Source organism: Chiloscyllium punctatum, chromosome 44, assembly GCF_047496795.1.
Source record: "Chiloscyllium punctatum isolate Juve2018m chromosome 44, sChiPun1.3, whole genome shotgun sequence".
NCBI lineage: Eukaryota > Metazoa > Chordata > Chondrichthyes > Orectolobiformes > Hemiscylliidae > Chiloscyllium > Chiloscyllium punctatum.
Genome location: NC_092782.1, coordinates 12985027 through 13009332, shown reverse-complemented (window position 1 = coordinate 13009332; position 24306 = coordinate 12985027). Strand labels below are relative to the sequence as shown.

General features: G+C 40.9%; 1 protein-coding gene across 5 annotated transcripts in view; it reads left to right on the top strand.

Moving 5' to 3' along the window:
* LOC140466734 (ATP-binding cassette sub-family C member 9-like) overlaps positions 1–24306 on the top strand; it is a 190225-nt gene that overhangs the window by 64247 nt on the left and 101672 nt on the right. For all 5 annotated transcript variants that reach the window (XR_011955272.1, XM_072562268.1, XM_072562265.1 and 2 more), the window contains exons 9-14: positions 4055–4210; positions 6522–6656; positions 9161–9323; positions 10188–10228; positions 12367–12509; positions 20428–20536. Coding sequence is in view for 4 of the 5 variants with exons in the window: in XM_072562268.1 (XP_072418369.1) it covers positions 4055–4210; positions 6522–6656; positions 9161–9323; positions 10188–10228; positions 12367–12509; positions 20428–20536 (747 nt within the window). In the remaining variant the exon portion in view is untranslated. The remainder of the gene's footprint in view (positions 1–4054; positions 4211–6521; positions 6657–9160; positions 9324–10187; positions 10229–12366; positions 12510–20427; positions 20537–24306) is intronic.

The window sequence follows — 24306 nt, the reverse complement described above, 5'->3', positions numbered from 1 at the left end:
TAATCACTTGGTTCCTGAATGCAGGAAACTCTTCCTCCAGTGGGGGTGTAAGATGTGTCAAGTATTAAATTTTCGAAACAAATAACAAGGATTCCCAGTCCTGATGGTTAACTAGTAGCTCCTGCTGGAGCATGTGTTTATGTGAATGTAGCAGTTTGTAAGGTTCAATTCTGAATATTCAGCAGAGACTTGCAAATGGACAGCAGAGACTCTCAAATCAAAGACTCTCAAAGTTACCTTCAACCCAGCTGTGTCCGGATATTTTTATAAGCTGCCATCACCTGACTTTCCTTCCTCACCAGTATTGCATGTCTGGGAAATTATGGCTGGGAAATTCCATTGAGCTGCTCCCAGATCACCACCAACAGTTCATCGGACTGTAGGAGGAACCCCAGGCTCATTCCTCATGAAAGGCTTATGCCCGAAATGTCGATTCTCCTGCTCCTCCTGATCTGCTGTGCTTTTCCAGCACCACACTCACCACTCTGATCTCCAGCATCTGCCGTCCTCACTTTCTCCCTGTAGTAGGAACCCCACTAACATAAATAAGCAGACCTTTGGCCGAGCTTCTGATAAAGAAACAGCTACAGATCTCAAGTAACTCCCAACTTTGTTGTCTTGGGCACGGTCCACATAATTCATCCCCAGAACTGATAGCTGTGCCTCTAACTGTCTCAGCCCTAAACTTTGAGATTCTTATCCTAAAATGATACACTTCATTTTTTTCCTTTTTAGATGGCCTTTACAATCCACTAAACCAATGCTTTAGTCACCTCACCTAATACTTATTTGGAATTAAATATTTCAAGTTGATGTTGTTGTTTTATAGGCCCACTTAAAGACTGACCACTTTGTTGAGGTTGAGAAAGGTTTCTGGTTCTGATGGATCTACAGAACAGCATCAGACATTCTTCTGTATGGTTGTAAAAACAAGCTATTCCCCCTGTTTGTAACTCTTAATTTCAACCCACTTAGAGGTGAGGGCTAATGAAGGTGGTACTGGGAGGTGTGGAGGTGGGCTACAGAGGCTATAGAGGATTTTCCAGAAGAAGGGCATATGCCCGAAATATCGATTCTCCTGCTCCTTTGATGCTGCCTGACCTGCTGTGCTTTTCCAGCAACACATTTTTCAGCTACAGAGGCCCCTGAGCTGGTGAAGTCTTCAGTAGTTGAAAACCACCTTAGTTAGCCCTTGCTGATTAACGCTTGCAATATAATCAATGATCTAATGCTTTGTTCAGTGGGTACATCCTCAATATGGGGGTGAGTACTCTGCTACATTGGGGTACTTCAGTGTGATGATTTCATTAAACATGTATACTGACCTTCATCTCATAAAGCTGCACTTCACAATATGTGTTGACTCTCGTGCTCCTTCTCTACTTTCTGCTTCGTTTCCAATATTTAAGTCTCAAACCCTGTCAATAATGTGAAACTTTTAAGTCTACTTCTCTGACCTTTTATCGAATATATTCTTTATTACAAGGCATTGATATTTGTGAAACATTTCCTGACAAATTGAAAAGGTCCACAGTGTATTTCTTTGACTGGATTTTACATAAATCCACAATAAGTCCCATCCTTACAACCTTCCTTTTAAGAAACACTTTTCTTTTAGGTAAGGTTTTCATTCTTTTTTTTTGTGGTTGACCATAGAATTCCTACAGATCTATGCACCAGTAGGCCTTAAGCTCTAAAGGCAGGATGAAGGAAATGCCTATGTATTTAGGCCCTAATTTACTAGACCTTTCCTCTTCTCCACCCTTTCTCCTTCCTTCAAGAATTAATTTGCATTTTTATTGCATGTTTCATTACTAAAGTCCTTGTCAACCAATCAAGTCCTTTTGGTTAATATTTATTGTTGTAAATAAAGCAGCCAGATTTAAGGCTGCAATAAATAGATATTTAATTAGTAAGGGCATCAAAAATTATTTGGGAAAAGGCAGGAGAAGGGAATTGAGGATGATTATTAAGTCCATTGAATGTTGGAGCAGACTCAGTGGACTGAATGGCCTCGTTCTGTTGCTATGTCTAGTCTTATTGCACATAGAAGGATATCACATTGCGAGAACAACCAAAACAGTAAATTTAATAATGTTAACTAAGAGGTATATTTAGGCCAGGAGCTCATTAAAATTTACCTCATTTGACCAAGATTTTAGTCTTTTTTTTTATTACCTCCTTAATTGGCTTAGCAATCAAATACTGAGTGTTTATAATACTGCAAAAGGCCTTGAGACATTTTCCATTATTGAAGACGTGGTATAAGTGTTCTGTTATTGTTATTCCTAATAGGGGACTAATTGCCAAACATCATAGTTGCCATTTTGCAGCAATCTTGTACTTAACAACCAGCAAATGCTATTCTGCGTGATTTAGAGGACCCAAAATGTATTAGCCTCCAATTCTGTTATATTTCAGCATAGTGTTAGCATTGTGCTACTTGTCAGCAAAAAAAAAGAAATTTTAATGAATGAGTGTTTTACACAATGCCTGGGCTTCCTTGTCTTCAATATTCACTATACCATTCACTGCAAGCCTCTATTGCTCATTAATATTTCTGCACCCATTATGAAATTTTGCATTTTGCACTAATTCTGGAAAATCTATATATGTGTATGCAATAAGGTGGTTTCTGCTAACTTGATATTTACAAATCCTCCCGATTCTGACCTGCACTTTTTGCTCTGCACCTTTGAGTGCATCCACTGGGCCTCAAGTAAAATGGCTGGTAAAACTGAAGGCGTTACTACATTTCATATGATCCTCGTGTATGAAGAATTAAATGACTTAATAGAACACTGCCTACGTTTTGCATTTTCCTTGGACACAACTTGCTCGTGTAATTTGTTTATCTCGGTTTTGATGTTATGGAATATGTGAGCGTTCCTGACAGTGACTCTTGGTGCATGTAATATCAGATATGATTGCCATGGAAACTGATGTTTGTTTCGGTGTGACTTGCCGACTGCACTGTTTGAGGGAATTCAAGGCCCTCAAATTTAAATAGATTGTTGTCAGGTTCAGAATGCCCACTTTTAACATAGAACATAGAAAATTTATAACACAAAATACATTGAGTCTATCAATGAACCTGACATAGATAGATATCACATTGCGAGAACAACCAATGCAGTAAATTTGTTTCGTCCCCAGAATTTATTTTCAAAAAATTTATTCTTTCACAAAATATGGGCATCATTGGAAAGATCACAGAATCCATACAGTGTTTAGATTACTTACTTAGTGTGGAAGCAGGCCAATCGACTCATCAAGACTATACTCACCATCCCACCCAGACCCACCCTATCCCTGTAACCCAGCACCTCCCATGGATAATCCACCTAATCTGAACATTCCTAGACTCTATGGGCAATTTAACTTGGCCAATCCACCTAACCTACACATCTTTGGACTATGGGAGGAAACCAGAGCACCCGGAGGAAACCCACGCAGACACAGGGAGTGTGTGCAAACTCCACACAGACAGTCATCCGAGGGTAGAATCGAAATTGGGTCCCTGGTGCTGTGAGGCAGCAGTGCTGCTGCTTGTCATGATGTGTTCCCTTGACGGAGTGGCTTGGTAAGGCAATTTCAGAGATCACACTGTTGTGGATGTGGACCAAATGAGGGTGACAGATTTCCTTGCTTAGTGAACATAATGGGTTTCGGTGACAATGGACATTACTTTCATGTTCTTTATTACCAAGACTAGATTTATATTCCCAATTTTTTAATTGGATTCAAATTCCACCAGCCGACGTGGTGGGATTTGAACCCTTGGCACTAGACCATTTACCTGGCTTTCTGAATTACTGATCTAGTAACAGTACCGTTGCACTAGTGTCATCCTACAGTTGGGGCTTAAGCTCTTGTAGCCTGTTTATGAAGCTGGTGTCTAATGCAGTAGGCCCCAGGATTTTCACAACAATTTTCTTTTAAACATTAAGCATTGCTGCTTTGTTTAAGCAGGATTGATCAGCTCCCTTCGCTTTATATGAAATCTGTCTATTCTCCTTGAAAATAATATCTGTTTATGCTCGATTTTCTCTAGGCTATGATCTACAACAAGATTCTCCGTCTCTCCACCTCCAATATGTCAATGGGAGAGGTGACCTTGGGCCAAATCAATAACCTTGTTGCCATCGAGACAAACCAGTTGATGTGGTTCCTATTCCTCTGTCCTAATCTGTGGGCCATGCCAGTTCAGGTAAAGTACTTACATCAGATGTTTCTAACAGCCCTGAAATGTCAAGCAGGTAACCTATAGAGGAAATGGAAAGGGTACTTTTGCACGTCAGAGTCTGAAGGTTGCTTTTCTAAACAAACATAACAAGCTTGTATACTGAGCCAGTTCGCTTGCTTAAGAGAATGTCTTGGACTTAATTGTTCTCAATGTTGGCACAGACCTGTTGCAGACTTTATTGTTTTTGGAAACCCATTGGGTACCTTGAGCAGTCAAGTAAATCTATATTAATACAGTTCCTGTAATGCTTTTTGCGTTGGCACCTGACTTATGTCCCTGCCTCAGGCTTTACGTGATACAAGAGGATTAATCTCACAGAACAATATTGCATCTTTATTTGGACTAATATGGCACTAAAGCCTTTGGAAGTTATGGTGCCAAGGATCTGTAACTGCACATTTTACACGCAGTCCTTAAAACTGAAGGAAAGCAAAGACTGAAAAATGTCCTTTTGGACAGCCAACAGATCCTTTCAACAGGTCCCAGACATGCTCATGTCAAATTGCCTGAGCAATGGTCCTGCTTAATCATTTCAGAATCTCCAGAGTTAGTCAACCAGTTCTCCCTTAGCTATCCCTATATCTTCACTGTTTGAACCTGACAGAATATAGCTAGAAAAGAAACCCCAGAAACTGCTGGGGAAACTCAACAGGTCTTGCACAGAGAGACAGGGTTAACATTTCGAGTACAGTGACCGTTCTTCAGAATGTACCAAAGGCTGAAAAGAAGGATTCGAAACATTAACTCTGCCTCCTGTCCACAGAGATTGCCAGACCTGCTGAGTTTCTTCAGCAATTTCTGTTTTACCGTTTCGCATCTGCAGTTCTTTGTTTTATATTTTATTTTAGAATATAACTAGACATGTGGTGCCCTCGGAGTTCAAAATACTACCTGGTAACAGGCATTATGCACGGTGTTTCTACTTCACATACCTCACCATAATAACACAATGAAACATCATAGACCTTGGCACACAGGACATAGAGCAGGAGTCTCTGGGAGTCATTTTCACCATAACCATTTGGTGCTTAATGACCCAAGTATATTGGCCACCCTTTAAAGAACCCAAACAATATACAAACAGAGTACAATCAGGTCCTAACTACCTACTAACCTCTTGTACTTGTTTGGAAAGCAGTCCCTGTTAAGCTGTGTTTCAAATTGTGCAGATTAATCCTGAATATCAATGCTTAAAGAGCAACATCTAATCCTGCACAGTTATCTGGAGATTGTAGGAGGTCATTTGTACAGGAAAATTGGGTTGTTTCTGTAACCAGTCATTCCATAACCAAATGTACACACTATGCTTTCCTTTCTAATTGGCTGAATACTGTGCTTTTGAAAAGGACAATATATTATCCATTATGCCTTGCAGAGAGGGACAAATAACAAAAACTGGAGCTGAACAGCAGCCTATGGCCTTTTACACCATAGCTAATAACTGCAGTTCATTCCTATTAGATAGATATAGGAATCAAGATAGCAGTCAGAGACAATGGCGCAAATCTTCCAATTTGGGCAAGAATCCTTATTTCCATTCTGATCAGATAATAAGTTACCTGTTTACTATCTTACAATATTTCAGGACTAAAGTGCAAAATCTGTTTTAACTCACGGTTTGCAGCAAACAACACATGGGGAGTAATGGAGAAGGCTTAGGATGGTGGGTGGGTGAAGGGGATAGGGTGGAGGCATCGAAGAGGTGTGGTCGGTTGTCAGGGGTTTGGCGGTGTCTGTTGAGTGGGGAGGGCGGATGTTAGCAGGGATGGGTCAATTGTCAGATCAAGGGAGTTAAAGGTTGGTGGGAAAGTCATGAGTGGTCAGGAGGTAGGTGGGAGATGGAATTCAGTGTGAATGACTGGCGGGTCAGTATTATTGTTACCCAGGAGTTAGGACAGGTTTTAATTGTTTAACTTTTTCTGAGTTATTGCACAGGTAGGTCAGTTGGTACACTCTGAAGTCTCCAACTCAGATATGGAGATGTTTGTGGAGGGTGCTAGATGCCAGGTAATTGCCCATCAGAAATTTAAACTTCTCAGACAATTTCCTCATAGTGAGTGCATTGGAATTCCAACACACAACTTTCAAGGTACTTTTCAGTCCCTGAGCACCTGGAAGCCAGAGGATTTGGTTCAGTAACTAATCAGGTGAGCTGTTCTGAGACAGGGAGGCGGCCACTGCTCTTAGACTGTGTGTCCTAAGCCTCAATATTTCAATCAATATTGTTCCTTCGATCTCTTTCCATCACTGAGAATCTGTTTGTTCTTATTTACAGATTATCATGGGTGTGATCTTGTTATATTACATGCTGGGTATCAGTGCACTGATTGGTGCTTCTGTCATAGCCCTGCTTGCTCCTTTGCAGTATTTCATAGCAACTAAGTTCACTGATGCACAGAAAAGCACTCTGGTAAGTACTGACTGTTTAAAATGGGAAATCAATCCCCAATTGCAACAGATTCTGGTTCATATCCAGCCTTGGGCTGACAAGTGGTAAGTAACATTCACGCCACTTAATTGCCAGGCAATGACTGTCTCCAGTAAAAGACAATCTAATAACCGCCTCTTCATATTCAATAGTGTTATCATCACTGAATCCCCACTAACACACATCTTTGTGGTTACCATTGACCAGTAACTCAACTGGACTTGCCACATAAACACAGTGGCTACAAGAGCAGGTCAGGGCTAGGAATATTGTGGCAAGTAACTCACCTCCTGACTCCACAAAGCCAGCCTACCATTTACAAGGCACAAGTCAGAAGTGTGATGAAATACTCACCACTTTCCTGAATGCATGCAGCTCCAGTGACACTCAATAAGCTTTTCAGCATCCGGGACAAAGCAACCTGCTTGATTAGCATCACATCCACAAGCATCCACTTCCTCCATCACCAGTTCTCAGGAGCAACAATGTGTAGTATCTACAAGTTGCACTACAGAGATTCACCAAAGATCCTAACACAGCCTTCCAAACCTATGACCAATTCCATCTAGGACAAGGGCAGCAGATACATGCGAACATCACCACCTACAAGGTTTCCTCCAAGCCACTCACTCACCGTTCTGACTTGGAAGTATATCACCGTTCCTTCACTGTCACTGGATCAATATCCTGGAATTCTCCCGAAGGGCATTGTGGGATAACTCACAGCAGGTAGACTGTGGCAGTTCAAGAAGGCAGCTCACAAGGAGCAACCAGAGATGGACAATACATACTGGTCAGCCACTGGTGCCCATGTGCCCTAAGTGACTAAAAGAAAAACCTCATGCCACATACAATTTACTAGTGAATCAAAGTCATTTTGTGGGTTTTGATTTACCAGTTGATTTGTGCTTAAGCTGTGGTGGCTGGCGATGCAGAGTGATAACAATAGTGTGAATTCAATTCCCACTCTGGCTGAGGTTACCATGAGGGACTCTCTTTCGCAACCTCTCCCCTCATCTGAGGCATGGTGACCCTCAGCTTAAAATGCAACCAGTTTTCTCTCTCTCTGATGAGAGAGCAGAGCTACCGTCCTCTGGGACTATGGTGACTTTGCCTTTACCTTGAATCACTTTGTGATTCAAGACCTCAGTATTCAACATTCAACATCCTTAGCTTAGGAAGGACAATGCTCAATAAACCCCAAATTAATAATTCTTAAATCAGTTGATCTTTTCCATGGTTGACCCCACAAAATCTCCACCCATTAAAATGCAAATATACAGACATGAAACAAATGTGGCAACACTTCATTAATAACAGAACATAATACTGCTGGTGACAAGCTCTGCATTCGCTGGGTCAGGAGTTGTGTTTGTGCATGTGTTAATTCAGTCCTTCCTCCAGCACTGAGTTTTGACGGTACACCATATCCCCAGCCTAAGTGAAACCTGGTCTCAGAGGCCAGTGTGTAGCTGAATGATCTGTCACGCTGACGTTTCCTACCCTGCTACATTCACAGCACCTGGTCTTTCACAATCATCTCCCCTGCCTTACCTGCTGCATATGTGGCTGCTGTCTTGCTCCTACACTGACATCTCCTGCCTAGTTGTCCGTTATGAGGCTCACTTAGCTGTTTCTGTGATAATGATATACACCTTTAAGGGAGTGGATCTTTCTTGCATCTATCACTGCATTTCCTGACAGAATGTGATGAATCTGTGTCATGACTTGTAGGGCAGCAGTGATAGGAATGAAGTGCATTGAGCTCCGAGTATGTCCACTTGTATGTCGTCTTATCTTCAAGTAAAGAACCCGACAATATTGTCTCACCAGTCCTTATCATAGAATCCCTACAGTGCTGAAAGAGGCCATTCAACCCAGTGAGTCAGCACTGACCTGCTGAAGAATATTCTGCCCAGGCGCCTACCCTATCCCTGTAACCCCACATTTACTATAGCTAGCCCACCTAGCCTGCATAAACCTGGACACTACGGGACAATTTCTTTTAGCATGGGCAGTCCACCTAACCTGCACATCTTTGGACTGTAGGAGGAAACACACGCAGACAGTTGACCTAGATTGGAATCGAACCCATGTCCCTGGCACTGTGAGGCAGCAGTGTTAACCACTGAGCCAACGTGCCACCTTTAGTGGTGTTATGTATGTTTAGACCCAAAGGGAGAATATAACAACTGGCAGGAGCCAGACCTGGAGCTCTCCAAAGCCATTCCAGCTGCTACAGAAAGCAATGAGGATTCTCCTGATGGAGGAATATAAGTTAGTTTTGTGACTCTGTTCGGAAAGTTGGAAAGCACAGTGTATTTATTGCCTATTAGGATAAACAGTATTCTCATCGACAAATAACTGTTACTGCTATTCCATTATTTCACTGAGTGGTGAGTATGGCTTTTGGTAGTTATGAGAAACTGCTCCAGCTCAGAATTGATCATTTTTTAAGTGTGATATTTCTATTCCTGTTTTCTAAGGACTACTCCACAGAAAGACTGAAGAATACCAATGAGATCTTAAAAGGGATTAAACTTTTGAAACTTTATGCCTGGGAACATATTTTCTGTAACAACGTGGAAAAGACGAGAATGCAAGAGTTAACCAGTCTCAAGAGTTTTGCACTTTACACATCCTTATCCAGTAAGTATTCACCTTAGTTGAACTGTTGACTTAGTGATAATTAAAATGCTCTCTGTAATTTTCATAGGTGTGGAATTTCCTCTTTCATGCTTTACCTGACTCTGAACTTAAAGTGGTTTTTTGGGATCTGCAATGTAGACCATTATTGACTCCAGCAACATCATTTTCGATGTTAATGTCGTTACTTTAAAGCAAATTCTTCTTGTTACCTGTCTTGCATGGAGGGTGGAGGGTCTTGATGTCAACTTGATTTGTACCTGACAAATTGGCCCCTTTGCAATGGCCTTATATTCCAAGCCACATGGCAGTTCGAAGGAAATTTGTGCACCAATTGGCTGTAACTAAATAAAATTGTGATGTAGTCCTCTCATTGTGTCTAAGTTCAAATAGGTGATCGATATGCCTCTCATACTCTGTTGCACTTGATGGACATTCAAGTCTCACATCAGAAAGGGTGCTATTTCTGAGGGAGGAGCCATATTTGGGATGGGACTTTGACTGAAAAGACTTGCCTGATGCCCCGTTGGGTGGGTGTAAATATTTTGTGATACCTACTTCAAAGAGATACAGGGTAGGTCTCCCGGGTTCCCTGATTAACAATGATCCCTCAACCGATGACTGAACTGAATTATTTTACCATTTGCTGCATTGAGATCACTGGGATCTGCCTGTACGTTTGCACTGTAAAAGTGCGAAAGACCATATTAGTACAAACAGATAATCCAGCCAGCCACTTTTGCGTGGGGAAACCTGGTTCCAGACTCTCCTCTTCCAATATTTTGCTCCACACTCTGAGAATTATAGTGATGATTCCAATTGTTGATTGGCGTAATTTACTCTGCCTTGTTCTCTTCGTTTTTCTAGTATTTATGAATGCAGCAATACCGATTGCAGCAGTGTTGGCGGTAAGAACATATTTCATCAAAACATTGCAGCTGCTCACTTACACAACCAGATTCAGCCTTGTCATGAGAGCTCCGACACATTACCTTCTGAACGCAAATATTTATATTCTAGATGGCCTGCTATAATAATTTAGATTCAAGGTGCCTAACTTGCAGACTGATTACTGTTGGAGCATAAAGGTGAATCCTGATAGAAAATTTGACCCTTTGCAGTTAACTATGTTTCCATGCTGATCATTTTTGGCAAAATGTTTTAATCACGCCACTGAGGCTACAAAGGAGCTAGTTATTACGAGTGTGAGGATGAAACTCAGCAAAGTGAGCAGAATGAGCCAAATTTGGCTACAGGCCTGGTTAATAAGCTGCCTCTATCTGTTGGGCTAAGGCCCCATTCAGAATGAGCCTCGTGCCTAGCTCACCTTCATTGAGTGAGCTGCAGTCAGAGTTCAAACGTCTTACTAGAATCTGCCCAATTCAAGCCAGTTCCAACACTGAACTGACCTGCACTTGGGGCTGGGATTGTGGAGGACTGAGGCAACGTTGAGTTGAGGCATGGCCTGGGAAAGGCAGCATGTGATATTGAGCAAATTTGTGGAGCTATAATGTTGTCAGGCTCACCTTGGTTTCACCAGTTTGGCTAGTCATCTAACTCCACAAAAGTGGAGCATGGCGTAGATAGACACCCACGACTAGGCACTGCAAAACTGACTTATTTGCTCAGAAAACAGACTCAACAATTATGAATTCTAATTGATCACCAGTAACTCTCGCTGTGACCTAACAAGCAGAGAAGCAGGTAACCAGGTTATAATTTATAAATGACAAAGACTCACAGGTGGAGGTATTTTACTTTGTATCAACCTATTATTTATAATGACTAGTCAGACTTAATTTGTAGGCAAGCTGCAGTATTATAGCATAGATGATAAATCAACTTGGATGGGTGTGCAATGTGGGTGAGTGTGAATTGCAAAGGCAAAGTATTGAGTGCAGTTTAAAACAAAGTAATTCTCTTCATAAAATGATTACCCTAATCTGAATTTACACTTCAGTGTTTTTTTCCTCCCTGTAAATAGTCAAGTCAGCTTTAATAAATATATATATATAAGTAATTGCCAGTAATTGCTCATCAAGTCAATCTTTCTCGTAGATATGTTTGTCAAAACCCATGGGTCTTCATGATGTAGGAATTTCTAGATGAATAAAGACCAAGCTCCATCTACCAATCTGGTAATCAGAGCATAAAATGATAATAGAATTGTTGACTTACGCTAATCAATCTTTGTCAATGGAAGGAGTCTTGATTTTGTGTGGTCATGTAAAACAGCTGACAACAAATTAGTAGCCCCTTTGAAATCTCTCCAGATCTTTTGTTTCTGTTGCTGTCATCCAGTTTACACATTAAGTACAAAGCCAGTCCAAATTGGTCTAAAACAGACCCAAATATGGCATGCGGAAAGAGTGAAGAGCTTTGGGAATGATGTATCTTTTCTGTCCCAAGCATGCTGCACTTACCCACATTCCATGGATCAATTTACTGTATCCCAAAATGTCATTTTCTAAGTACTGGATTTTACTTCATTTATTGGACTCCAGACAACTAGAAGTCCCCATCTTCCTTTTAGCCTTTGACTGTCATCTCTCACATCTTGGGGAAGGAAAGTAATAAGACTTGTTAAATGTCATCTTCAAGCATCCCAAGTTAGCTGGTTATGGATGAACTCTGGTAAACCAGTGTGTTGCATTGCACTGTCAATGTGGACCAGCCAAGAGACCTCAAAGACAATGAGATATGTTGTTTGCTAGAAGTGAAACTGTCAGCATTGTTGCTGCTTTCAGTAATTACTTGAGCCGCAACAATCTCAAGAAATCTTTCTGTAATCACCAGTATAAAGTTTGGAGCTTTGTAATTATGAGGCACTTCTAAAACCATCTATCAAAGGGCATATTAGGGAAAGAAGCAAGAAAAGTCTCCAAGAATAAGTGCCGTTCAGGTCATTAAAGGGACCGCAGGCAGTCACAAGTGTTTCTTTCTTGTTTGGAACATGCAATCGTTGTTTATTGATTTAAAAATGAAGTGCTGTAGAAATGTCATATTTGATAAGATGAGTAATCAAACTTTTTCTGCTGTCCGACAGACTTTTTTGGCGTACACCCACATCAATTCGGAGAAACTGTCGTCTGCTGTGGCCTTTACTTCATTGTCTCTATTCAACATCTTGGTGACCCCACTTTTTCTGCTCTCCACTGTAATCAGATTCACAGTTAAAGCCCTGGTCAGGTAAAGCAATCATTTACACCTTTCAGCACAGTCAGCTCCTGCTTGCTTTCAGTTTGCAATATACAGCAAATCTCATCCGCTGATGATACTCCATGTAATATTGAAGGGCTGAATGGAAGTTCATTGTCCTTTGAGAACTGCTCAGATCATATAAAAATGGTGCTTCCATTTGTAGTGGAATTGTGTTTAAGTAGTTCAAAATGCAAACTGCATTACTGTTTTTAATGCAACATGGAAAAAAAATCCAAGTCAACTTGCCTTAATATTTACTTTGTAGTCATTAGTAGGTCCTGCCTTCAGCTTCTTAGGACCAAAGCTCTGGAAATGCTTCTAATAAAACATTTATCGTCGACTCCTCTCTCTTCCCCTTTTAGGCCAATCTTAAGACTCACATCTTTGGCTGGCCTGTCCAAATATTTTGTTCTGTGGCTCATGTTAAATTTTGTTTGTGAAGGGAGTTAACTGTAGGTGCTTTACTACATTATAAACACAAGTTGAGTTTTGCAGTCCCTATTCAAGAGGCTTCAGTTATTTCATTTTGTCATGATTTGCTTTCCTACTTCAGTGATTAGCAGAGTTTTCAGCACTCAGGAAAAATCCTGTTAGACATTCTACCTATACAGCACAACACCTCTGAAGGTTGAAGAACCTAAGGAAACTATTCAACTGACAAATAGGACCTGAAACAGATTGCTCATTGCAAGTTATTTAAAAATGCCTCTGGCTTATGAAGGCATTTGTGTCCATTTTATTTCCTTTTGAGAGACTTTAAAGAATTGTAAAAGATGTTTCTTGTTTCTGATGAAGAATGGGCAAGTGGAGACTAAGGATTCTAGTCAGGAAAAAAAGATATGTCAATCATTTTTGACTTTTCCTACAATTTTCTGGAAAACCTTTTCCGTGAAAGTTAATGTGTTGACATATTCGACCATAAGACCATATGATATAGGAGCAAAATTAGGCCAATCAGCCCACCAAGTTGATTATCTTTTCCATGTCGTCTCTAACTGGGACTTTCAGTATCCTGTAAGTATCAATCTGATTCCCCCCTCATCCTTCTAAACGATAAGGGGGGAATCCTGTGTGGAATGCTCTGACCCAGAAGGCAGTGGAGGCCCAGTCTCTGGATTCATTTAAGAAAGAATTGGATAGAGCTCTCAAGGATTGTGGAATCAAGGATTATGGAGATAAGGCAGGAACAGGATACTGATTAAGGATGATCAGCAGGCTCGAAGGGCAGAATAGCCTGCTCCTGCACCTATTGTCTATTGTCTATTGTCATTGCGTATAGACTCAGACTCCTCAATGCTCTTCACAAGACAAGCCCTTCATGCCTGGGATCATTCTTGTAAACCTCTTCCTTGGATATGAGTCCAAAACTGCTCATGATATTCCAAGTGCAGTCATGTCCAAAGCCTTGTAGAGCCTCAGCACTACATCTCTACTCTTGTTTTCTAGCCCTCTTGAAATGAATGCCAACATTGTATTTGCCTTCATAATTCCTAACTGAATCTAATGTTAACCTTAAGACAATTCTAAATTACGACTTCCAAGTCCCTTTGCACCTCAGATGTCCGAAGCCTTTTCCCATTTAGAAAATAGTTTATATCTCTGTTCTTCCTACCAAAGTGCATAACCTCACAATTTCCCACATTGTTACATCTGCCACTTCATTGCCCACTCTCCCAGCCTCTCTGTATCCTCAGCACTACCTGTCCCTCCATCTATCTTTGTGGCATCTGCAAACTTAACAGCACTGCTGTCAGTTCCTTCATCCAGTTTGTTAATGTATAACGTGAATATTTGTAGTCCCAACTCTGATCCTCGTCACCAGCCGCCATTCTGAAAAAGGCCCCTTTATCTCTAATCTTTGCCTTCTACCAGTCAATCAATCCTCCATCCATGTCCCCTAACACCATGGGCTTCACCATATCGAACTTGGGCTTTGTAAATTCAGCTAAATTTTTTTACATGCCGTCCAAAGTATTTTTAAAAATATGATTTCTTACTTCATACCATGTTTTAGTTTATTCTTTGCTTCAAAGTAGGATAGCTGTAATTGTAGATCTTGATTCTGTGCTTCTGTAGGAATTGTGATATATGTTAGTGAATGTGGGTGAGCTGATTTTCCCCTGCCAGTATACAGCTGACTCATTGACTAGGATGTACTCCGTACCGTAAATGGAACTCAGCTCAGTTATTGCCATTTCATGTCAAGTTGTATACTTTATAGATCTGATTCTGAAGAGAAGACTGCAAACTGGTGCTTAAAACCATGACATTCAGCATGTGTGCAAAAATTGTTACACTTCTTCACCAGGCAGATGATTATTCTTAATCCTTTTTAAGAAGCTCCTCACTTTGATAATTAAACAAACATCTCAATGGCTTGTATTTGTTTGAGCAATGAGAGGTTTCTCAATATTTTCATGTTTAAATGTAATTGGAACGGAAAATGTTTATATGCATGGCTAAGTTGTAGCATTGAATGCACCTGCACATATCATGTTTTAGTTGAAATATGCTTTGAAGTAGGCAAGAGACTGATTTTTGAATTTAAATAAAATGAGGATTTAGTAGACAAAGTGAAAAATCTAACGGTTTAGGGTAGTCATAGCGATGTTGGACCCTTAGGTCCACCTCATCCATGCCGACCAGATATCCTAAATTAATCTAGTCCTATTTGCCAGCATTTGGCCCATATCCTTCTAACCCTTTCCTATTTATATACCCATCCAGATGCCTTCTAAATGTTGTAATTGTACCAGCTTCCACCACTTCCTCAGGCAGCTCATTCCATACATGTACCACCCTCTGGGTGGTACTCCACTAATGGGTGGCATGGTGGTTAGCGCTGCTGCCTCACAGCGCCAGAGACCCAGGTTCAATTCCAGCCTCGGGCAACTGTCTGTGTGGAGTTTGCACATTCTCCCCGTGTCTGCGTGGGTTTCCTCCGGGTGCTCTGGTTTCCTCCCACAGTCCAAAAATGTGCAGGTCAGGTGAATTGCCTGTAGTGTTAGGTGTAGGGGAATGGGTCTGGGTGGGTTGCTCTTTGGAGGGGCGGTGTGGATTTGTTGTGGGTGGCACGGTGGCACAATGGTTAGCACTGCTGCCTCACAGCGCCAGAGACCCGGGTTCAGTTCCCACCTCAGGTGACTCTCTATGTGGAGTTTGCACATTCTCCCCGTGTCTGCGTGGGTTTCCTCCGGGTGCTCCGGTTTCCTCCCACAGTCCAAAATGTGCAGGTCAGGTGAATTAGCCATGCTAAATTGCCCGTAGTGTTAGGTGTAGGGGAATGGGTCTGGTGGGTTGCTCTTCGGAGGGTCGGTGTGGATTTGTTGGGCTGAAGGGCCTGTTTCCACACTGTAAGTAATCTAATCTGTAAGTAATCTGCATAAAGACGTTGCTCTTTAGGTCCCTCTTAGATCTTTCCCCTCTCACCTTAAACCAATGTTTTCTAATTTTGGACTCCCCTACCTTGGGAAAAAGACCCTTGGATATTCACCTTGTGCCCCTCATGATTTTATAAACCTCTACAAAATCTCTGACGCTCCAGGGAAAACAACCCCAACCTACACAGCCTCTTCCTATAGCTCAAATCCTCCAACCCTAGCAACATCCTTGTAAATCTTTTCTGAATCCTTTCAGGTTTTGTTTAACAGCAAGACCAGAATTAAATGCAGTATTCTAAAAGTGACCTAACCAATGTCTGTACAGCTGCAACATGACATCCCAATTCTGATACTTAATGCACTCAATGATGGGTTAGAGGAATTGATTATTCAATTTTCTGAAGTGAGGTGACAATACATGAGTGAAGAGAGAAACACTTTGATGCTTGTAGACAGCCTAAGAACAAAACAGCAAGTGGTATAATTTGAGGCTGCTTCAATGTAGATGTTCTACTTGATTAAAGACATAGCAAAGTGGGACTTGTCCACAGGCATCCAAATTAATTAGCCTGAATGATAGAGACCAGTGACAACAGGATGAGCAAACACAGAGCTTTAAGCTGAAAGACTGTTAAAAGCATTTTATACAGATTGTTATCTATGCTGGAGAACAAAAATTGAATTTATCATGCAGTATTTTAAACACTGAATTTTTTTCAATAATTGTTGACATTTCTTGGATTTTCTCCAGACAGTAAATTTAGTTATCTAAATTTTTGCACCTTTAATTAAAAAAATAAGTTTATGTATTTTCTATTGTAACTCTCCATTGAGTTGCCATGATTAAACTATAGAACCATGCACAATAGTATTTTTTCATGTATTCTGAGAGTTTTGTGTGAATAGGAGACTATTTACAGGACGACTTCAGTAGCTCTGTCCAGCATTGTTTCCCAGTTTGTTCATTAAGTTGTTCTTGGGGGGGGAAAAAAACTGCTTAAATGCAACATCATTAGGAATGATAGTAACCTTTTGAAATCCAGTAAAAAAATTATTAAATATATTGCCTTTCAATGACCTCAGGATATGGTCTCCTTACTTAAGAAAAGGATTGAGAGAATTGACTTGCGAGGAGACATTGAGTAGATTGGGACACCACTCATTGAAATATAGAAGAATGAGAGGGAATCTTTTAGAAACATATATAAAATTATGAAGGGAGGAGATAAGATAGAAGCAGGGAGGTTGTTTGCACTGGTGGAAGAAGCTAGTACCGAGAGGGCATAGCCTCAAAATAAGGAGGAGCAGATTTAGGACTGAATTGAGGAGGAACTTCTTCACCCAATGGGTTGTGAATCTTTGGAATTCCCTGCCCAGTGGAGCAGTTGTGCCTACTTGGTTGAATGTTTTTAAGGCAAAGATAGAGAGATTTGTGAACAGTAAAGGATTTCAGGGTTATGTTGAGCGTGTGGTAAGTGGAGCTGAGTCCACAAAAAGATCAGCCATGATCTTATTGGATGGTAGAGCAGGCTGGATAGACTATATGACCCACTCCTGCTCCTATTTTTCGTGTTCTTGTGATATCACAAGCTGTGCTTTGAGGTGCAGGCACTATTATAACATAGGGAATGCTGCAGAAATTTACATACAGCAAGCTCCCAGACAGAGGAATGAAATTACCAGCTTTAGTGATGTTAGTTGAGAGATAAATTAACCTGGACACCATGAAACCTCACCAAGCCTCCTTCAAAATAGTGTCACGGGATATTTTAGGTCTTCCTGAGAGTGGTTTGGTTTAATACTGCATCTGAAAGGCACCACCTCTGATAGTGCAGATCTCCCTCAGTCCAGCAGTGGAGTGTCAGCTCAGAGTTTGAGCAAGTCTTTTGAGTGGGACCTGAGGCTACATCCATCTGACATTGATATGAGAATGATACTTACGCAAAGTTAGCACAGTGTCAGATTGTTGTCTCAAACAGATGGAGTTGCTCTGTGACTGTCAGGCAAATAAACAGTGTTTATTTTTATTAATTCAAAGCATTGGGCATTATATGGGCATTACTGGCTAGGCCAGCATTTATTTCTCAGCTCTAATTGCCAGAAAGCAATTCAGAGACAACTACAACGCTCTGATCTATACTGAATGACAAGTGTTGAATAAATGGCTTAGATGTCATTAGGATAAATCCACCAGCCAGAGTTCTCGTTCTTAAAATCTGTGAAGTCAGGTATTTGGGTATTACGTGAGTAAAGCATCAGACTCCACTGAAAATAGAAAGCTTGAACTCTCTCATTTCCCCATCAGTTATATGATGCCCTCTTTGGCTTCAACATGCTGCAAAGACCAACACAAGATGGCACATGTAGTTCCCTAGGAGCTTGCCAGTATACTGTGGTGAGTACAGTGCTGGTCAGAACTTGGGTCCTCACTCTTCAAAGATGAAGATGAATATGGAAGAAGACTAATAATCTATAGAGGGAATTCTGCCCAACCGCAGACATGAAGCCCACCATTTTGCAGTATTTTGTTCTTCCTTGTAGTCTGCATGAGTTTCTCTATTCACTCAACCACATTATTGATTGGTTTTATTTTGACAGCACAGTGGCTCAGGGGTGGCACAATGGTTCAGTGGTTAGCACTGCTGCCTCAGTGCTAGGGACCTGGGTCTTCCCGTGTCTGTATGGGTTTCTTCCCACAATCCAAAGATGTGCAGGTCAGGTAAATTGGCTATGTTAAATTGCCCATAGTGTTAGGTGCATTAGTTAGGGTAGGGAATGGGTCCAAGTGGGTTACTGTTCTGTGGATTCATTGGGCCAAAGGGCCTGTTTCCATACTATAGGGAATCTAATCTAATTATGGTCTTTTCCTAGACATCATAGATTCTAAAATACTCATCGAAAACATCTAGGTGCCTGCGATGTTTCTGGCTGGGAAAACATACCCATTCTGGTTTTATGTAGTAATCAAAGTGAAGAGCAATCTTTTTTTTGACTGACAGTTAGAATTGTATGAATGCCAAAGAATTTGAAGCCTTGTGCCTTCTACGTATTTAGCTTAATGAGTAGCAATAAAAACTTTTAAAAGTTGAGTGCTGTCTGATTGCAGTCCTTGGAGCCCAGTGTCAGTTGCCTAGGCAGTTCATGTAAACATAGAACATAGAATAGTACAGCACAGTACAGGCCCTTCAGCCCTCAATGTAGTGCCAACCTTTTAAAATGTAAGAACATACTGGTACTGAATGAAAAGATAAGATTGCGATACCCAGTGAAAACTTGACCTTTTCTTTCAATAAAACAACTACATTTAATCAGCTTCTCACTGTATCCACCAATCCCTCCTTACTTCCAAAATGCCTCTAGAAACTATTTATAACACTCCCTTTAACATCCTTAACTATAAACTTACTCACAGTTCTGAACTCCAGATTGTATTAACCCTTAGGCAACATAGCTGAAGTGCCTGTGGGCAGCACAGAAGAAAGACCTTATAAGTCTGGTGGAGATTAGGTTTTGATAAAAAGGCAGAAATTATTAATGTTAGATGCTCTAGGAAAGCAAAGATAAAATGAAGACAGATGGAAAGACCACTTTCAGTGGATATATTTGAGATATATTTTTCTGAAGTAAGTTCTAGGACTTTATCTATGAACTGAAAATGACCCATACCTGTGATCACTCTTTGAGAATGCTATCGACACAATTCGAACCCACTGTACCATAGCCTTTTAATTTTCTCACTACTTTTTCACCTTAGAGCAATTGTAGATTTTGCCTTGTACCATTCCATCTTTTGGTGACAATCCAAATTTATGCCCTATCTAGATAGCGAGTCAGCTAGATGAGAAAGCACTGTGTTTGCTGTTCTTATTAGCAAGTTTCTGAGTTTGGAATGCTGCGATTAGGTGCTTACTTGCAATAAAGTTGCAGCACCTCATCCTGTTTGAGGATTGAGACTGGACTTTCTGGTTTTGTGCTGTACAGGGGGTGCTGTTGATTTGCAAGCATACATTCAGATCAGAGAATCTCCTCCTGACCCAGGAGTCTTGATTGGTCATGGGGGCTATCCTTGAACGACGTGGTCTAGAGTTGGTGCTGGGATTACTAACCTGCAGACTTTGAGCATTGTGAACCTCATGTTTGTGCAAAGCCACCTGTATAACATGCAAGTGGAGTAGGTTTATCTGCCTAGATTAGAGTGGTGCTGGAAAAGCACGGCAAGTCAGGCAGCATCCAAGGAAGAGGAAAATCGACATTTCGGGCAAAAGCCATTTATTAGGTTTCGGATGAAGAGCTCCTGCCCGAAACGTTGATTCTCCTGCTCCTCGGATGCTGCCTGACCTGCTGTGCTTTTCCAGCACCACTCTAATCTTGACTCTAATCTCCCAGCATCTGCAGTACCCACTTTTGCCTAGGTTTATCTGTGCCTGCTTTGTTCATTTTAAATTGAGGTTAGAATCTGTGGGAATGATGCACTGGATTTCAGAGGTGATGCTGAAGCATTTTTCTTTTGTTGAATCTTCCGACAGCCAACAGAAGTTGAAAGAATTCCTGATGAGCGATGAGATTTCAGATGATGGCTTTCGGGGTGGTGAGACCTCATTGAATGTAGAGACATGCAAAAAACATTCAGGAGTCGTAAGTAATAAAACCCCCTGCAAAAGAATAGAGATTTTCTTTTCCCAGATGCAAAAGTCAATATCCAGAAATGCAATACTGATGTGATCAATCTTGGCTAAACTTTAACAGAAAAATTGCAAATTGAGAACCGAATAGATTTGAGGTTACATTGCAATAATCTCTCATCATATAAACCAATACAAAGAGGCATTTAAAGTTATGGGCATGACACTAAAATCAGATTAAACAGTTATTAGCTGCAGTGTTGTGCCTTCCATAGAGAAAAATAACTTTCACAAAGAGAAATGAAGTTTTGATTATTAGCTGAAAAATGTACTTGACCCATTTTCACATTTTAAAATTTTATGTGTAACAAATGAGTAAAACCATTATTGACTAAACAGTATTTTCTTTGTGTACTTATATTTTAAACTACGGAGAGGAGCACTGCTGTTTTATTACTTGTAACATGTTACACTCCCCATGGAATTCTAGTCCTCATAATGGGCAGCCCACAAATGCTTCTGTACTCCAATGGGTTCATGTATTCCCATTTCAGCAGGCAGTAACTTCTTGGGTCAGTCTCCAACTGCATTCTTCATTCTTCAGAAAGCTCCTTAAATCTGTCAGCAGTAGTAAAGGCTACTACTTTCCCTATGATTCCCCTATCCTTTGGCTCCCTCCAAATTTTCCAACTGTCCCAGGACAAATCCTGAAATTTTTAGAAACCTCAAAAATGCATATTTTCAAATACAGACCATTTTCTTTCTGAATCCACTCTGGTAGCCTGAAGAACCAAATAGACTTTCCTGTCCGTTCAGAGACTCCTCTCTGTTTGAGACATTCACTTGGAGGAAAACATGTAACCTAATCTCAAAAATTAGTTTATCCACTTCCCTATGGTCATGAGAAACACATTGACTTTGCTTAAAATCCAAGGAGATCTGCCGATTAAGTCTCGTGACTCCAACTGACATTCATATTGAGAAGAACCACTTGAACTTGGTACTGACAAATCCCATTTTCAATGGAATGAGTGCCCAATCCTGCAGTTTGTAATTTGTATTTGTTATAGCAGACACAATTGCTCTTAAAAGGCAAATGTGGCCTGTGGAGCTATGGACTTTAAATCTCCTGCCCATTCATTTTTTTTGAAAAGCAGCATATCTATGACCTAGAGTTGTAAAATATTGATGATTGCAATTTGAGTCAATACTTTTGAACATAACCTTACTGTCAAACATTAGCGTATGATCATGGTGGTGAGGGGGTTGTATATTCAATTTGATTGACAGTGCCAAGAGGTTATTAAAGCTTTTGCTGCCTTTGATGTTCTATGAATATAACTTCTTGATAAGGGATTAATACTTGAGGATATTTAAATATATTGAACAGGGTTATTTTTAAGGACTGCTTATTTCATATATGGTTGAATTCTGTCACAGAAACATAGAAAATGGAGCAGGGTTGGATTCATCAAGCCCACTCTGCCATTTAACATATTCAGGTGGTTCCTAATCTCAACACTTTACTCTTTCTCCTCTCCTGACTCCCCTTAAGTTCTTTAGCCTCAAGACATTTTTTTTCTCAAACATATGCAGTCATGTGGCCACCAAGCCTTCTGTGGTAGAGAATTCCACAATTTCACCACACTCTGAGTGGAGAAGTTTCTCATCTCAATCTGAATTGGCCAACACAGTTTCTGAGACCATGGCACCTTGTTCTGCATTCTCCCCCAGCTAGGGGGAAACATCATCCTGCATCCACTCTGTTCTGTCCCTGTTAGAACTTTATATATTTCAGTGAGATTCTCTTGCATTCTTTGGAACTCCAGTGAACACAGGCACAATCAACCTAATGTACCCTCATACGACCAATCTGCCATCCTAAGAATCAGCTTAGTGAACCTTTGCTACAGTCTCTCCATAGTAATTATATTTTCTCTTGAGTAAGGAGACCAAGACTGCACACAATACTCCAGGTGTGATCTCACCAAGGTCCTGTAAAGTTGCAGTAAGATATCCCTGCTCCAGTACTCCAACCCTTTTGCAATGAAGGCCAACAATCCATGAGCCTTCCTAACTGCTCACTGCATTGTACATCTGCTTTTAGTTACCAGTGTATGGGGATAACCGGATATCTTTGCACATCAACATTTCCCAATATCTCACTATATAAATACTACCCTGCAATTCTGTTTTTTCGACTAAAGTGGACAATTTACACTTATCCACATTAGACTGCATTTGCCATGCATTTGCCCATTCACTCAACTTGTCTAAATCATTTGAAACCTCTTCATATCCTCCTCATCACTCACTAACGCACCAGATGTGGAGGAGAGGATCAAAAAAACGATTCTGGGTGGGAGTGAAAGGAACAGGATGGTCATTATGGAGGAGTTTAACTTCCCCAACATTGACTGGAAATGCTCTAACTCTAGTACATCAGATGGATCAGTTTTTCTCCAATGTGTGCAGGAGGGTTTCCTGACACAGTATGTCAAAGGGCTGACAAGAGGGGAGGCCACACTGGATCTGGTGCTTGGGAATGAACCAGGCCAGGCGTTTGATTCAGTGGTAGGTGAGCACTTTGAAGACAGTGACCATAATTCAGTTATGTTTAGCTGAGCGATGGAAAGGGATAGGGACATGCCGAAGGGCAAGAGTTATTGATGGGGCAAGGGCAAGTATAATGCAATTAGGCAAGACTTAGGATGCATAGAATGGGGTAGCAAAATGCAGGGGATGGGGACAATCGAAATGTGAAACTGGTTTAAGGAACAGATATTGCGTGTCCTTAATAGACATCTTTCTGTTAGACAGGGAAGAAGTGATAAGGCAAGGGACCACGGTTAACTACAGAGATTCTCTTGTTAAGGGGAAAAAGGAGGCTTATGTGACAATGAGACAAGACGGTTCAGATGAGGCGATGGAGAGTTACAGATTAGCTAGGAAGGATTTAAAGAGAGAGTTAAGAAGAGCAAAGAGAGGACATGAGCAGACTTTAGCAGGTAGAATACAGGAGAACCCTAAAGCTTTCTATTGGTACTTGAAGAATAAAAGGATGACCAGGGTAGGAATAGGGCCAGTTGAAGGCAGAAGTGGGAAGTTGTGTGTGTACCCTTTGGAGATCGGAGAGGTGCCAAACAAATATTCTCATCGGTTTTCACTCAGGAAGAGGAGACTATTGTAGAGAAGAAGAATGAAATATGAGATATTAGACTAGAAAGGATTGAAGTTAATAAGGATGAGTTGTTATCAATTCTAGAAGGAGTGAAAGTGGACAAGTCCCCTGCGCTGGATGGGATTTATCCAAGGATTCTCTGGGAAGCTATGGAGGAGGTGTTGGAGCCTTTGGCTTTGATCTTTGAGTCATCACTGTCTACAGGTTTAGTACCAGAGGACTGAAAGATTGCAAATGTTGTGCCCATGTTCAAGAAGGGCAGTAGAGATGACCCAGCTAATTATAGTCCAGTTAGCCTTACGTCTGTTGTCAGAAAAGTTTTGGAAAGAATTATAAGAGTTAGGATTTATAGCAAGCAACTATTCGATTTCAGATGGTTTCGTCAAGGGCAGGTCAGGTCTCACAAATCTCATTGAGTTTTTTGGTGAGGGTGACCAAGCATTTGGATGAGGGTAGAGCAGTTGACGTAGTATACATGGACTTCAGTAAAGCCTTTGATAAGGTTCCACATGGCAAGCTGTTGGAGCAAATGCAGAGGCATGGGATTGAGGATGATTTAGCAGTTTGGATTAGAAACTGGCTTTCTGAAAGAAGGCAACGAG